At 34.3% G+C, this 15652-nt stretch overlaps 1 protein-coding gene across 12 annotated transcripts in view; it reads left to right on the plus strand.

Annotated features, from left to right (window-relative positions):
- The window catches only part of DGKB (diacylglycerol kinase beta), a 794581-nt gene that overhangs the window by 198694 nt on the left and 580235 nt on the right, over positions 1-15652 (plus strand). For 9 of the 12 annotated variants that reach the window (XM_032402009.1, XM_032402007.1, XM_032402005.1 and 6 more), the window contains 2 exons: positions 10879-10955; positions 14822-14842. In XM_032402009.1, coding sequence (XP_032257900.1) covers positions 10879-10955; positions 14822-14842 — 98 coding nt within the window. The remainder of the gene's footprint in view (positions 1-10878; positions 10956-14821; positions 14843-15652) is intronic. The other 3 variants (XM_032402011.1, XM_032402012.1, XM_032402014.1) reach the window with 1 other exon arrangement.

Consider the following 15652-nt stretch of genomic DNA (forward strand, 5'->3'; position numbering starts at 1 on the left):
TCTTTCTTTCTTTCTTTCTTTCTTTCTTTCTTTCTTTCTTTCTTTCTCTTTCTTTCTTCTTTCCTTCCTTCCTTCCTTCCTTCATTCCTTCTTTCCTTCCTTCCTTCCTTCTTTCCTTCCTTCCTTTCTTTTTCAGTTTCAAAACTTACATCCAATCCATCAGGATATCCTTTTGACTCCACTTTCAAAATAATCCATGTTTCCTACTCTACCACTAACACATTCATACAAAGTCATCAATTCTCTAGTCTGAATTAATATAATAATTCCATAATTACTTCCCTGTTTTAAGCTTTTAAGTCTTCTATAGTCTGTTTTCAAAACAATAGCCAGAGCACTCTTTTTAAAAAAGATTTTGAAATAATGATAGATTCACAGGAGCTTACAAAAAATATGTATGAGGAGACTGCACATACCAGTTACAATGGTTACAAATTGCATAACTACAGTTTATAATATACCATCAAAATCAGAAAATTGATATTGCTATAATCCAGAATTTATTCAGATTTCATCAGTTATACATGAACAGAGTGCTTCTTTTATAACTTAAGTCAGATTCAAAGTTTTTCCCAAATGTCATCTTTTCACGAAGTCTATTCTTGCTATTTAAAATTGCAAACTATGGGGGCACCTGGGTGGCTTAGTCGTTAAGCGTCTGCCTTCAGCTCAGGTCCTGATCCCAGGGTCCTGGGTTCGAGCCCCACATCGGGTTCCCTGCTCAGCGGGAGGCCTGCTTCTCCCTCTCCCACCCCCCCCCGCTTGTGTTCCCTCTCTCGCTGTGTCTCTCTCTGTCAAATAAATAAATAAAACCTTTAAAAAAAATAAAATAAAATTGCAAACTACGTCCTGTGAATTGATAATTTTCCTTATCATTTATTATTTTTTCCATAGCAGTTGAAATCTTCTAATATACTACATTTACTTACCATGTGTATTTTCTGTCTTGCACTAGACTACAAACTACATGAACCAAGAATATTTTCTGCCTTGTGCATTGATATATTCCAAGTACTTGGAACAATGCTTGTTCTAAACTCAATACATGCCTCTCAACTATTTGCAAGAATGACTGAGCAGTCACAACTGGGCCTTTTGTTTTAAGTTATCTTTACACCCAACGTGGGGCTCAAACTCCTGACCCTGAGATCATGAGTTGTGTGCTCTGCCGACTGAGCCAGGCAGGTGCCCCCACAACTGGCCTTTTGTTTCTGCTCTTGATCTCTATTTGTTTCGAAAGACTTGTTCATTCTCCCTAAATTATATAAAATTCTATGTTAATTCATTAATTACTGCTCATGTGAGTCAAATGTTAACATTTCTTCCTAACTCCACATTCATGAGGTCATGTTGGAGGCTTGATATGGCCTAGGTGGGAGGATGTTTACAACAGGTAAATCAGCAAACACCACAAGTCAGCACTCTGAATCTTCAACAGTTGTTAAATACAATACCAGCACACCACTGAATCATACCAGTCAATTTAGGCACTGATTATAATTCTTAATTGAAATTATGTTTTCAGTATCAATCTTTAGTTATTTTGTAGATGAGTAGCTCCAGTGCAAGTGTATATTTTCTTAATTTTCTACACAAGAAAATCTGTATAAAATGTTAATTATTTCATGAGTGTCTAGGACAGCGTCCAGCTGGAAGACAAATTACTAGATATGTTGTCTATCCAAGAAATCACTCTTATAAATATGTTATCCAAGGCATTGGACTAGTGTACATATCAAAAAGTTGAGTATAGGTAGATTGAGTAATGGAAAAAAATAATAGCAAATGCAGAAAAATGTTTTTAAGGATTGGTTATTTAAGAGGTTTATCAGCAAATAATGAATATCAAAAGGAGAAAGGAAATTTTCTCCATAGTCTCACATCAACAGTAATTCTGAAATTAAATAGTTGTCTTTCCAGATAAATAGAAACAGTTAACTGCAGTGTATATAACAGTTTTCCCTAAGATATTATGGCCACCATCTCTTCAAGTTAACAATGACCCCAAGAGCTTAGCAGAAACATGTAGAGAGGGAACTTGCACTCAGAACAGCTTAATAGTTTTTTTTTTAAAAAACTCTTCCTAATGTAGCTGTGTCTTTAGAATATTCTTGGGATGTTTTTAAAAATCCAGGTGTATAGATTTCAGTTAGCATATGAACTCCTACAGTATAACTTATTTTTAACAATAGTTCCATAATTTTTTCAATCTTTTTGTACACAAATACAAGTAGATATGACTATTTCACACAAGTAGATATGAATGTGTTTGACTGACTAGTTCTCCAAATATTTTATTTTATAGCACTGTAGGTGTTTATTTACTGCTGCTGACTACAATTTAAATAGGACATTTTTTATACCACCTGGGGGATTACATTAATAGCAATATCAATTTCTGGATCTTCTCGATTTCTAAAATACTATTTTTGGCTATTTTGACCTCAAAATAAGGCTAAATCATTATTTAAATTAAATGCTTTAATAAGGCTTTTTTCTTTTCCCCCAATAGAAGCCCTCTGAGCAAAAGCCAGCCTAAATATATACTTATTAAAGATGGTATATAATCTTTACAACCAGATGAAATATATATTCATTCAGATTAAAGACTTTGGCAGCCTTTCTGTGTTGTAAGAGCTTTTATTTTTTCCTGGAAACCCAATGTTCTCACTGAAACAGGGACCCATTTTGGAAAATATAGCAGCAAAAATTTTGCTAATTAATTCTCAATTTCTTAAAGCTTCTCTTTAAGGATAAGAGTTGTGGTTAATTTAACCTTAGCTGCATATAAGAATCATGTGAGGAGCTTTTAAAAAATCCCCATGTCTTGGGGTTCCTGGGTGGCTCAGTTGGTTAAGTGTCTGACTCTTGATTTCGGCTCAGGTCCTGATCTCAGGGTCATGGGATCAAGACCTAGGTGGGGCTCTGTCTCAGGTGGAGTCAGCTTGAGATTCTGTCTCTCCCTCTGCCCCTCCCTCCACTCGTGCTCTCTCTCTCTCTGTTAATAAGTAAAATCTTAAAAAAAAAAAAAATCCCCATGTCTGGTGGGGTCCTCTCTAGTGGATTCAGTCATCGTCAGTGTGTTTTGAGCCCAGGCATCAGTATATCTTATTTTTCATCAATCAGGAAAATGCTTCCTTATGCACTACATTAATCTAGAAGGGGTAGATGAGTATGACTGAGTTATTTTTCATCAATCAGGAAAATGCTTCCTTATGCACTACATTAATCTAGAAGGGGTAGATGAGTATGACTGAGTTATTTTTCATCAATCAGGAAAATGGCATCAGTATATCTTAAAAGCTACCTGGATGATCCTTAACTGGACCCCAGTTTGAGTACCACTGGGTTAGACACAAAACTGTTTCACTTAGACCAAGATAAAGCTCTTTTGCTAATTTGAAATACTCAATAGCTAAGGGAAACTTTGTCACATTTAACTTTGTACTGAATATTATTATGTTATGTGCACATTAATGCTAGCTCAGTATTTAAACTAGAAAGTTTTCTCTTTAAGCAGTTGAAGCTACAAACCTTATTTACTACAGGGTTAAAGCAGCCACTGCGAAGATGCTTTTGGTTGAGTGCAGAAAGAGATTTCTAGGCCACAAATATCCTCTGTGATAAGGGGAAAAATCTGTATTGGGAAGCTTAGATTTTTTTAACTGTACATATTTTTTTTATTAACATATACTGTATTATTTGTTTCAGAGGTACAGGTCTGTGATTCAACAGTCTTACACAATTCACAGTGCTCACCATAGCACATACCCTCCCCAGTCTCCATCACCCAGCCACCCCATCCCTCCCACCCCCCTCCACTCCAGCAACCCTCAGTTTGTTTCCTGAGATTAAGAGTCTCTTATAGTTTGTCTCCCTCTCTGGTTTCGTCTTGTTTCATTTTTTCCCTCCCTTCCCCTATGATCTTCTGCCTTGTTTCTCAAATTCCTCATATCAGTGAGATCATATGATAATTATCTTTCTCTGATTGACTTATTTCGGGAAGCTTAGATTTTGAAGAAAAGTTTTGAAGCGCTGCGTTGGGAGGACCAAAAGATGACCCTTCCATAGTTCCACATTGAGATTACAGGCATTGGCGGCCTCTCTCACATTGGCAGACCTGCATTTTTCCTGGAAACCCACCGTCCCCACTGAAACAGGGACCCATGGTGCTGTCTATTTTGGCAAATAAAGGACGAGATGATTAATCTACAGGAGGTTATTTGTTATTTATAAAAATGACAAATACACCTTATAAGTTGGATAGTCTTGGTGTTAACGGTGGACTATGATCGTCTTTTCACAGGAGCTAAGACTATTGTTCGGATGTTAAAATTATTGGTCTTGATCTAAAGAATATTTACTTCGGAACAAACGAAAAAAGATTTTCTTGTGAGGCATAATGAGAATGTGTTATTTGCAGAACATTTTTAGGATTTTTTTTTTTTTAAGATTTTATTTATTTGACAGAGACACAGTGAGAGAGGGAACACAAGCAGGGGGAGTGGGAGAGTGAGAAGCAGGCTTCCTGCTGAGTAGGGAGCCCGATGCGGGGCTCGATCCCAGGACTCCGGGATCATGACCTGAGCCGAAGGCAGATGCTTAACAACTGAGCCACCCAGACGCCCCCATTTTTAGGATTTTATTTCAAATAGTTTTGTCTTTTCTATGTACTTTCCCTATATAATGCAGCACAAGCAATTTTAATATTTATTCTTTAAGATGACTTTTTAAATAATAACTATGAAATACATATATCATGTAAAAGTTACATGTATTTTAAAGTTTTCAAAAAGAATTGTATATATATTCTAATTCCATTATCAAAAGAAACACAACTCTAAACAAAACAAAATGCTGTGAGGACGCCTGGGTGGCTCAGTTGGTTAAGCAACTGCCTTTGGCTCAGGTCATGATCCTGGAGTCCCAGGATCGAGTCTCTCATTCGGCTCCCTGCTCAGCAGGGAGTCTGCTTCTCCCTCTGACCCTCCCCCATCTCATGCTCTCTCTCTCTCTCATTCTCTCTCTCTCAAATGAATAAATAAAAAATCTTTAAAAAATAAATGAAGTAAAATGCTATAAAACACTTTAAAATATCCACATGACCTTTTTGTTTTACTTTTTCTTATATTTCATATATATATGTATATATATATATATATACAAGATACTTTTCATCTCTTAATTTAAGTTGGTAAAAAAAGAAATAGAATGTTTCCATGTACTAGAAAAATAGGTAATACAATTCCCTGAGCTAAATTAACAGAAATCATGGACTCCAAAATAGATGCCGTGGCTCTAATGGAAACTTCCATTTGTTTTTGTTTTTTACAAAGTAAAGAAAACAGATTTGGGTCATATACAAAAGCTTGGATCACTACTTGTGTGGTTTTGAATAAGTAATGATTGTTTTAATGTTGATTTCTTCATGTGTTTAATGGAGGAGTTTGAAAAAATCCATATGGTAATTGTGAGTTTAAATGAAATAATAAGGTACAACACTTAAAAAAAATAAAGATACTACACTTTGCAACCGCTAAAAGAATCTAGCTGTGTAAACTTCAATTAAGAGTGTTAATAGTACTCAATGCATAAAACAGGTGTAGATTCTAAGAGCGGTATTGTAGGGAGTTCCATGGAAAGTTAGAAGGAAGTCCTGAGAGGTTTCGTGAACAAGGTGGCAGGTAAACTATGGCATGCATTATGTTTGAACTTCATTTGACATGGAGGAGAATTCTGGACAAAGAGAGCATCACAAGCAAAGGAGGGGCTCTAAAATCATGGATTACGTGACGATGGATATAGAACTGTAAATAAGGGAGTCATCGAAAATAATTATTGGTAGGTAGGTTTTGGATCCAATTTTGACACACCTATCATGCCGAAAGGAGGAGTTTGTGCTTCAATTTAAAGACAACAGGAAACAGTTGAAGGGGGATGATATGTTTGAAGTCATGTTTAGGGTGGAACGAAGGAACAGGAACTTATTGGGCACCAGATACATTGCTAGACACAGTACTGCAAGGTCCGTTTCATTATTCCTATTTTACATATTGGAAAACTGAACCACAGAGACATTAAAAAATACACCCAGGGATATTCAGCCAAAAATTCTGGAGCCAGGACTCAAATCTAAGACTCTCTGGCTTTAAATCTTTCCATTACTCCATGAGACCTTTGTAATTAATATGACAAGTGTGTGCTGAGTTTTTTAGAATAAAGAGACAAAAGTCTGTGAAATCACAAAGGAAGTTCATTCAAGATGTAGCAGACTCCTAGGGAGATGTGAAGTAAGCCAAAAGTGTTTCCTTTTTTTTTTTTGCAACATATTTTTAGGACCCATGAGCTTGATTCTTCTGTTTTCTAAATGTTGCTGAATGTTCTTATGGATTTACTTGTATTTCAGAATCAGTAAAAGGAATTTTCCTTAATAATCATGTAAAAATTCAAAACATTCCTAACCGTACATTCCTAAAATGTCGCTAGTTTAACTTTCATGATGTTATACAGTATGTGACTCAGCCAAACATGAGAGGATTCATAGAAAGTGAGCACTTCAGGGGGCCTCTAGAATGACTCATACCCTTGAGCAGGTGTTAGAAAGACAAGCCATAAAGAAGAAATCTACTCTATCAGTCCCTATATGCATTTCTTCTGTCCTTGCATATAAAAAAGGTATTTGCTAAACAAAATGATTCCTCTTTGTTAGGTTCAGTACCCCTTAGTTCTTAGGTGATTCTGTTGGTGATAGAGCTGAGAACCTTAAATAATCCCGTATCTCTGTGGCTATTAATATTAAATTACTTTCTGGTAAGACGGATACGCTAGCCATGGGCAGTGATTGGTATCTGGTGTTCTTCTCCAAGTCTCCCGACCTATTAGCCAAGCCTTGAAGCCTCCGAGCCCCTGGAATCAGTTATTTCATGTCATGACACTCCTTTGCTTTCTAGAAGACCCAATATTTTGTACTAAGCATCTGTCCTGATCCCTTATCTGAGGATTAAACCAGCTGTTTGAACCTGGCTGCCCAGCACTTCAGTTGCCATTCTTCTTTGATGCCAGACCTTTGTTTCATTACAGATATGTATTACCTGTGAATTGACCTCCCAGTTCACAGCTGCCTGCCTGGCTTTCTCAGCATTGCTCAGCCCAGGATCTGTCACTGAGCTCTCGTACTCGAAGCTCCAATATTCGCTGAAATATGATTGAGATTCTATCTTTCACTCAGCTACTATCTGTTCATCCAGGTGTCACTCCTTGGTATCTCTCTTTTACTAGAGGGTAGGTTAGATTCAGTCATGCATCCTTTCTCCTCTTCACTACCCCAGTGCTGCTTGGACAGACATGATCCAGAGTTGACAAGATCAAACAGATAGGAATGTTTTGGTAATAGGTAATAGAAACAAATCCAGAAAAGCAGCTGAATTATAAAATAAGTAAATGACTATTCTCCTTTGAGGGTAGGGAGAATACAACAGCAGGAACTTCACCATCTAGTGCAATTTGGGAATCCGTGCAGGTATGTAGATTGTTCACATAAGGGAATTCTGGTTAAAGGTTAGGGGACCCAGGCAGGTATTGGAATCCTTTGGTGTCTCATACCAAAATCGTAACTTATAGAAGATTGGTTGGGTAAGTCAAGTCCTCAGCCTTTGAGAGTTTGGGCCCAAGAGAGGTTGTTGGGACAGGAATAGAAGAATAAGATAATGTTCCAATTTCTAAACTAGATTATGAAGTGGGGATTGGATCATGAATAAACTTTAGATATCAGGATATTAAAAATGGGACTTGAGAATTGAAAAAGGAGTAAATTGGGTTAATAGTGATCCATCTAAATATGAATTGATGCTTCTTAAATTGTCCCAGACCAAGATCATCATTGAGACACAGAGATTTTGGTCTTAATTTATTAATTTATTCCTTGTGGCGTCCCAACTAAGAATATGCTAATATAAACTGTGGCCAAGAAAGCACTAAAAAATGACATGAATAATTTTAAGGACTGTTGCCTTCTCTGGAACATTTATAAGTGATTACTGAATGTGTTTTTTTACTCCTATGGAATCCTGAAATGAAAAGCCCATCTTTAGGCAGTGTCTCTAACATTCTGTGGAAGGCCTAGGTATAAGAAAGAGAATTTTCTTCTTCCCCTTCCATTTTATCATGGGGCTCAGATATGGTTAAAATCAACATAGTCTTTGGGGTATGTTATTCTAGAGTTTGTGCATCTAGATCTGTGTATGTCTATATAAGTATCTACAGAAGGGTCTGCAGCTATAAACGTGAAGAAGTAAAAGGTGTTCTGCTAAGTTAGAATAATGCCTTAATCATCGACAAAGAAGGATTCAGGAATAAAAAGTCAGCTTCATATCTCTCTTTACTATAGAACCTGGACTCTAAAGTAGTTTACGTTTCTGCCAACGTAAATGTCAAAGCAATTACTCTAATTTATTGTAATTTAGGAATAGCTCTGATCATTTGAATCACAATATTTATTATGATTTTATTATTCCATCTTTGTAATAAATTTGAGTGCTATGCAAAAGTGAAAATGTACGTTTTCTTCCCCAGAGCAGCCTACAATCCAGCAGGAGACAAGGCATAACAGATTAACTCTGATCATAGTACGGAAAGTACTAGCAAAATATGTACTGAAAAAGAAATGTATAGGACACAGTACAGGCTTCAGACATGCTGTAGCATGCCACACACCCCAAACAATCTCAACAGCAAGAAGATAAACGACCAAATGAAAAACTAGCCAAGGGCTTGAATAGACATCTCTTCAAAGAAGATACACAAATGGCCAATAGCATTTGAAAGATGTTCAGTATCATTAGTCATTAACAAATACCTAATGAAATACAAATAGAAAGCATTTCATGTCCATTAAGATGGCCATAATAAAAGAAAAACTAGAAAATAACAAGGGTGGCAAAGATGTAGAGAAATTAGAATTCACATGCATTGCTGCAAGGAATGTGAAATAGTATATAGCCCTGTGAAAATCTGTTTGACAGTTCCTCAAAATGTTAAATGTAGGTTTTCATATGATCTAGCCATTCTCCACTTAAGTGTTTACCCACGAGCATCAAAACATGTATTTGCACAAAATTATGTATACTTGAATGTTCATAGCAGCATTATTCATAATAACCAAAACATGGAAATAACTCAAATGTACATGAGCTGATGAGTGGATAAACAAAATGTGGTATATCCATAAAATGAAATATTTTTTTCACTACAAAAGGGAATGAAGTACTAATACATGCTATAACACCTATGGGCCTTGAAGTGAAAGAAGCCAAACAAAGACAACAAATTATATGATTCTAGTTGTATGGAATGCCCAGAATATGGGAGTTCTTTTTGGGGTGATGGAAATACTCTGGAATTATATAGTGGTGATATTTGGACAGCAATGTGCATATACTAAAAAAACCCACTGAATCGTATACTTTAAAATGGTTAAATTAATGAATCTATGTTATGTGAATTTTAATGCAATAAAAACAGTCACACCTGAAGAAACCTCTGCAGAATTTGCTACATAAACAAAATTGTACACTCCAAATGAAAGTATAATTTATAAAATATAGGCATGATGCGTTGGAGGGGCATCTACGAGTTATTTTCCTAACTGATTTGTAAATTAGTATTTTTGGAGCTGGGAAATATTTTATGGTGGCACAAATATCATGAATCTTGCGGAAAGGCAGGGAAGATTATATTCATATGCTAGGAAATAATATCCATGCCCTGTTGCCTAATGGAAAACTAAGAATCTTCTGCTTATTTCCCAGTTTCAGTCTTGTTTTATCACTGTTATTCAAACTTGATTGAATATTTAAATGACTTATCAATATTTATTTGTTATTTTTCTCTAACTTAAATATGTTGTAAGTCTGAGATTGCTTAATCAAATTATATTTCGATAACTATGAGAGTATTGTTTTAGTAGGTTGAATGCATATATTTGTATTCTATTTACATATATTTTTCTAATAATAATTATGTTCTTTCATGACATTATTTCCCATATTAACTAAGGATTCTTTTGTCACAGTCTTGATACGATAAATGTCCTAAAAATATTTCAAAATTGAAAGAGCAATTTAAAAATCTTTTGGTAACATAGCTAAACTTTTTTTTTTTTTTTTGGATTTGGAGACTTAAGGGGCTTTATTAAGCACTTCATGAATTGGGCAGCATCCCATATAGCAAGTAGAGATGCTTCCTAGACCTTGTTTCTTTTTTTTCCCCCTAAACTTTGTTTCTTAATTGAATTAAGATAAACTTCAGTTTTTTGTGTATATTTAGAAAATTCTAAAAATATCTGCAAAATACTAAAATCTGTACCTTGCCTCTCACTGGATTCACCATTGAGGCTTAGCTATACATTTTACTGTTATTAATTGTCCAAAGGGTTATTATTAGTTAATGGAGTAAAATATGAAAAATGCACTGCATTAGTTGTAAAGTTCAACAAGGGATGCCTATGTTTTCTTTTTAAACAAAGGTTAGTTCATTCATTTAGATGTTATGTTATCAAAACAAAGGGAGAAGATACTACCTATTTATATATTTGTTCTTAATTCATATAATACATAGGTAATGGCCTTGCCTAATGGTATTTCCTAATACATAGGCAATACACTTGGACAAAACATACTTTTTTCTTTTCCTTTCTTTTTTTGTGTGATTGCTTTTTTCAACCAAATAGCCTTTCAAAAATGATAAAGAACATTTTACATGTGCATTTTAAAATTTAATATCTTTGGTGATTATATTTTAATAGGTCTTTGTTTCCAAATTGGGTTATTTTACCACAGTAGACACATATAAACAGTTTGTGTGTTCTCTATTTCTTTATAGATTCTACAAAGAAATTAAAGGATGTTCTTGAAGAATTCCATGGTAACGGTGTGCTTGCAAAGTATAATCCTGAAGGGGTAAAACTTTTTTTTTCCTTATATCGGTTTCATATATACACTTGGAGGAGGGATTTCTTAATGAAAAGTCCTTGGAAATACATGTACCATAAACAAAATGAAATTCATAGTGAAATGCTATTCTGGAAAACACAAAATAGTGTACTACCTTTTTCATTCAAAAACCATTTGTTAATGAAAATAATATTTCTTTATTGTGTGCTTGAAAGAGTATAGGTCATCTGTAATATAAACTTTGGTTCTTTTCCTAGACGTTAAATATATTGTAATTCTGAGATTGCTTGGTCAGGTATGATCAGGAAACAGGATTGATGGAAGGGAAGACCAAGTTGTCTGCTGCTCATTCTGTGACCTACAAATTTTAACCCCAAATGAACACTGGTGGGGGGGCAGGAGGGTTACTCCTTTCAGAGAATTATTCCCCTGACTACAGAAAGATTCTGTGATGGATATAACTGGTCTGTAATTTTAAAAGCCAGCTTGGATAAAAAATGAGGAACTTCTTCCCCCTATCTTGTTTTAACCTACTACCAGTAAGCCAACAAGTCCCTGGAATTCCTTCCTTATAAAAACTTCTTCTCTTGATGGCTTTTGAACCCTTGGCTTGAATGAGTGTCCATCCTTTCCTAATTATTTGTTAAATAACCTTCTGTTTAATGTTAGCTGAGAGATGTTATGTTTTAAATGTTTGAGCATCTTAGCTGTGAGTTCTTTTGCAGTTTCACCAAGTGATGGTTCCATTGTATGGAAATTAAAACAAATGACCCTTTGCAAAAGAAACATTCCCTTGGATGGATTATCTAGTCAGCTAGAGAGATTTGTTTGCTGATTAAAATGTGATTTGTTTTTTGTTATCGTTGTCATTCTGATTTTGATTGTTTATAAGAGCACAGTTCTTGGTTATCCTTCAATATTATATTTCTTTGGGATTTATAGAATTTACATTTTAGTGAAAACCAAATCTCCAATTCTAACCTTAAAACATTCATATTGTTTTATAATTTCCTTCCAGTATTTCTAATAGCTACTTTTCATGCCATATTTTCTTATTCTGTCTATATTCTGATATATTACTGTACCTTGTAAAAGTCTTTAACCTAAGATTTATTTTCTTTTTCAAGGAAAGTTAATATTTAGAGCCTACAAATGATGGGGAAAATAAAGCAATTTAAAGCCATTCCCATTTTCCTATATCAGGGACAAAAGCAGATATCCAGCCTACATTTCCCTCATATTTAATTATCCTAGATACCACAGTGTGAGAGAAAAAATTTTGCCAGATAAATTTGTAGAACCGAAAATCTCAAAGACCAGGAAAGCAGAGTGGGAAAGCTAAAGATGACAACTCTGTGGAATTGTTATAAGACCCAAAAATGTCATTAATATTTACATTCCCAACCAATACTTGAAAACGTACATGTTTTCTAATCTATCTACAGGGATAAAACCAGCTTTTTTTCTCCCTAAGGATAGCTACTGGCTATAAATTCAGTTGGAATGTGATCTTGTTTGCAAAGTAGCCTTTTTGCTTCAATGATTTCTTATTTAAAAGACTCTCAAGACTTGGTCTTACTGATATTATATATTTCATGAGGATTATCAGTCACTGTATATTGGATTTATTGAGGTAATTACTAGATCATTCGTAGACACACATATGATGTCAGCCTTTTCAATAATGTAATAACTCTCCATAAATGCACAGATCTGCTCTTGAAATGCATTATTAAAATAATGAACAGTTGAAAAACAAAAAAAGTTAGATCTCATTATGACCCCAGACTAATTCTAATTTAAGAGTGAAACCACTCTCTAATTTAACACTGATAGGTCTTTTCCCTTTAGGATGAAAAAAAAAACCCCAAAAAACAATGAAAGCTTATATGACTCTTAAACACTAGTCTGTATTTTACAAAAGCCAATAGGAAGTAATTAGGAATATTCAGTGTTGAGAAAGAAATCTTTAATGCCTTGAGGTTCTCTTCAGTACATGACTTCATCCAGTTTATAAAAGGTTACTCTAACAGTATGACAGAATTCATACTGTCCGTTCACATGGGAAATTATCACTCTCTATTGACTGGTCAGGTTAATCCTAAAGTTATTGGCAGAGATGACTATTTAACTGATGTCATTTTATGCAAGAAAACTTAGAAAAGTGTTTAATCTATACTACTTTTAGGATAAATAATCCTTTGTTTTCTAAAATAAATATTGCATGTATCATCCATATAAAATGTCCTTGCAAAGAAACAAAGAAAGAACAGGCCAAATATCTCCTCTTACAAAGTAAAGCTGCTTAATTAAACCTTAGGTGCATTGTATTTCTTATCATTTACTTGAATTACTGCTTTCTAAAAGGTCTCTGTATAAAAACTTAATACAATGAATATGTGACCTGTGGTGTATTTTAAAGGAGAAGAAATATTAAGTGCATTGTACAGATGAGTCATTTATTTTTAATTTGTATCTTTTAAAGATCATTTAAAAATCTTTCTTTGAAAAAAAGAATCAAAAAATATAAATCTAAACAATGGCTTTAAAGATTCACTAAGAATAAAAACTTTAAGAAGGTCTGGAGATTCCCAAACAGGTAAGATTATAAAGTTTTTAAATGAAGAAAGTCATTGTAGGAAAAGTAAAATGACTTTCCCAAGATTAACCAGCTAGTTTCATGACAAGAGCCATAATTAAAACCTAATTGTCTGGAATCCCAGTTTAAGAATAATGCCCTTTTGTCTTCACTTCATTGACTGGGCCATGGAATGAAAGACAAGGTGTGGGAGATGAGAGTAAGGGGAAGAGAAAGGTATTTCACGTACATTGAATGGCATTTCTTATGTAATGAGTATGACATATTCCAGTGCATGTAATTACTAACTCATGCCCAACAAGGTAAGAGATTCTTACTCGTCTCCAGCTAATCTTATATGAATGATATAATATTAAGAGTATGATTATAGCTAGTTTGTAGTAGCCATCCAATCTTGGTGAGATGGTTCACAATAAAATATAGTCAGGAAATCTCAGATATAAATGATTCATGAAAGTAATTAAATTTGATCATATGAGAAAGAACCAGTTTGGCATTGCATTTTATATATGTAAAATATGTATAGCATATTATAGTATAAGTAAATATATATATTAATGTAATAATATTAATTACTTAATATTAGTTAATAATATTAATTTAGAAATACATTAATATAATATAATAATTTATATATATATTTCCCCCCCCGGATTTCAAATTCAATTCTAAATTGTTCCATTGATGTCTAAAGACATAGAAAGAAATTAAGTAGTGGTATAAGTATGGGAAGATCTTTATCTTTAAAGGCATAGTAATGGGCCATGCATGTTATTCTCAAAGATGGAAGCATTAGGAGTGGGAAATAAACATTAATAATCTAATATAGATTCGTATATACTGCTGTGTTTTCATAGTCTTCTCTGGAAGGTTTTAATCATCTTATATGTGTTATTCATTATATTTATCTCCTATCTATCAGAACTGTGTGCTTATTACACTCCTATATTGATCTAGTAAATCATTCTCAAATTTTAGCTTGTATCAGAATTACCTGGGGGTCTCCTTAAAACACAGATTGCTGCCTGCTCTCCTGCCCTGTCCTTAGTTTCCTTATTTCTAGGGTAAGGCTCAAAAATGTATATTTCTATCAGTTTTGCAGTTGATGATAATGATACTGTTTCAGGACCACATTCTGAGATCCATGGGTCTAGGGTATGTTTTAAAATCAATCTGTAAAATCGACCTTTTAGTTAAGTTATCAGTAGTATGAGATAATGAGTATAATTATCTTACATTAACACCTGTCTTCTTTCTTTCCTTGCATGCACAGAAACAAGACATTCTTAACCAAGTAAGACATTTTCTTTTCTATTAAAATCTGTCTTTTCTTTCTTTATTCTGATGTGAACTATGAATTTCTCATCCATATCACTGACCTGTACTTCTGTACCATTAAGATTCGTATAATATGCAAGGCTATCTGTAATCCTTATAAAGTTATAACTGACTGATATTTGTTCAAATCAAAGTCTCAAATGGAGAAGTTAATACCTTAATGTAATCGAAGAGGGTCTAGAGGGTGGGCTATAGTTTTGTAGACCCTTGAATTTAATTTTCTAATTTCACCAAAACATGATCAGACTCCAATAAAATAATTCATTTAATGAAAGTCTTAATTTATTAATTTACAATAGGAGGTTTATAATTGCATGTAAATGCAATTGAAAGGGATTTCTTTGTGGGGAGGATTATGCATCTCTAGTGCTATTAGAATCTGTGAGGGAAATAGAACTGAAAAGCCATTGATCTTTGCCTTTCTGGGAAAAAGAATAACCCATCTGTTGCTTCAGTCACTCTCAGCCCAGTTTCTAAAGCAAGTTTAGAAACTTCAGCCCAGTTTCTAAAGCAAGTTTTGGGTCCATAGTTCAGCAGGGTGCATAGAATTACAACACATTTTGGGGATCTCTGAATGGATTTTTCTATCATACTAGGAATATGTCTCATCAAAATGCATGAGATACTTAAAACCATAATATTGTCTCCCCAGGACAGTAATGGATATGTACTAGCTTTTTACTCACAAGTTCCCCTATGGCTTCAATGACAGCAAACACTGTGATCTCATACCCAACATATTACAGTACAGTTGGTTACACCAGAA

Source organism: Phoca vitulina, unplaced genomic scaffold (assembly GCF_004348235.1).
Source record: "Phoca vitulina isolate PV1807 unplaced genomic scaffold, GSC_HSeal_1.0 scaffold4, whole genome shotgun sequence".
NCBI classification, from domain to species: domain Eukaryota; kingdom Metazoa; phylum Chordata; class Mammalia; order Carnivora; family Phocidae; genus Phoca; species Phoca vitulina.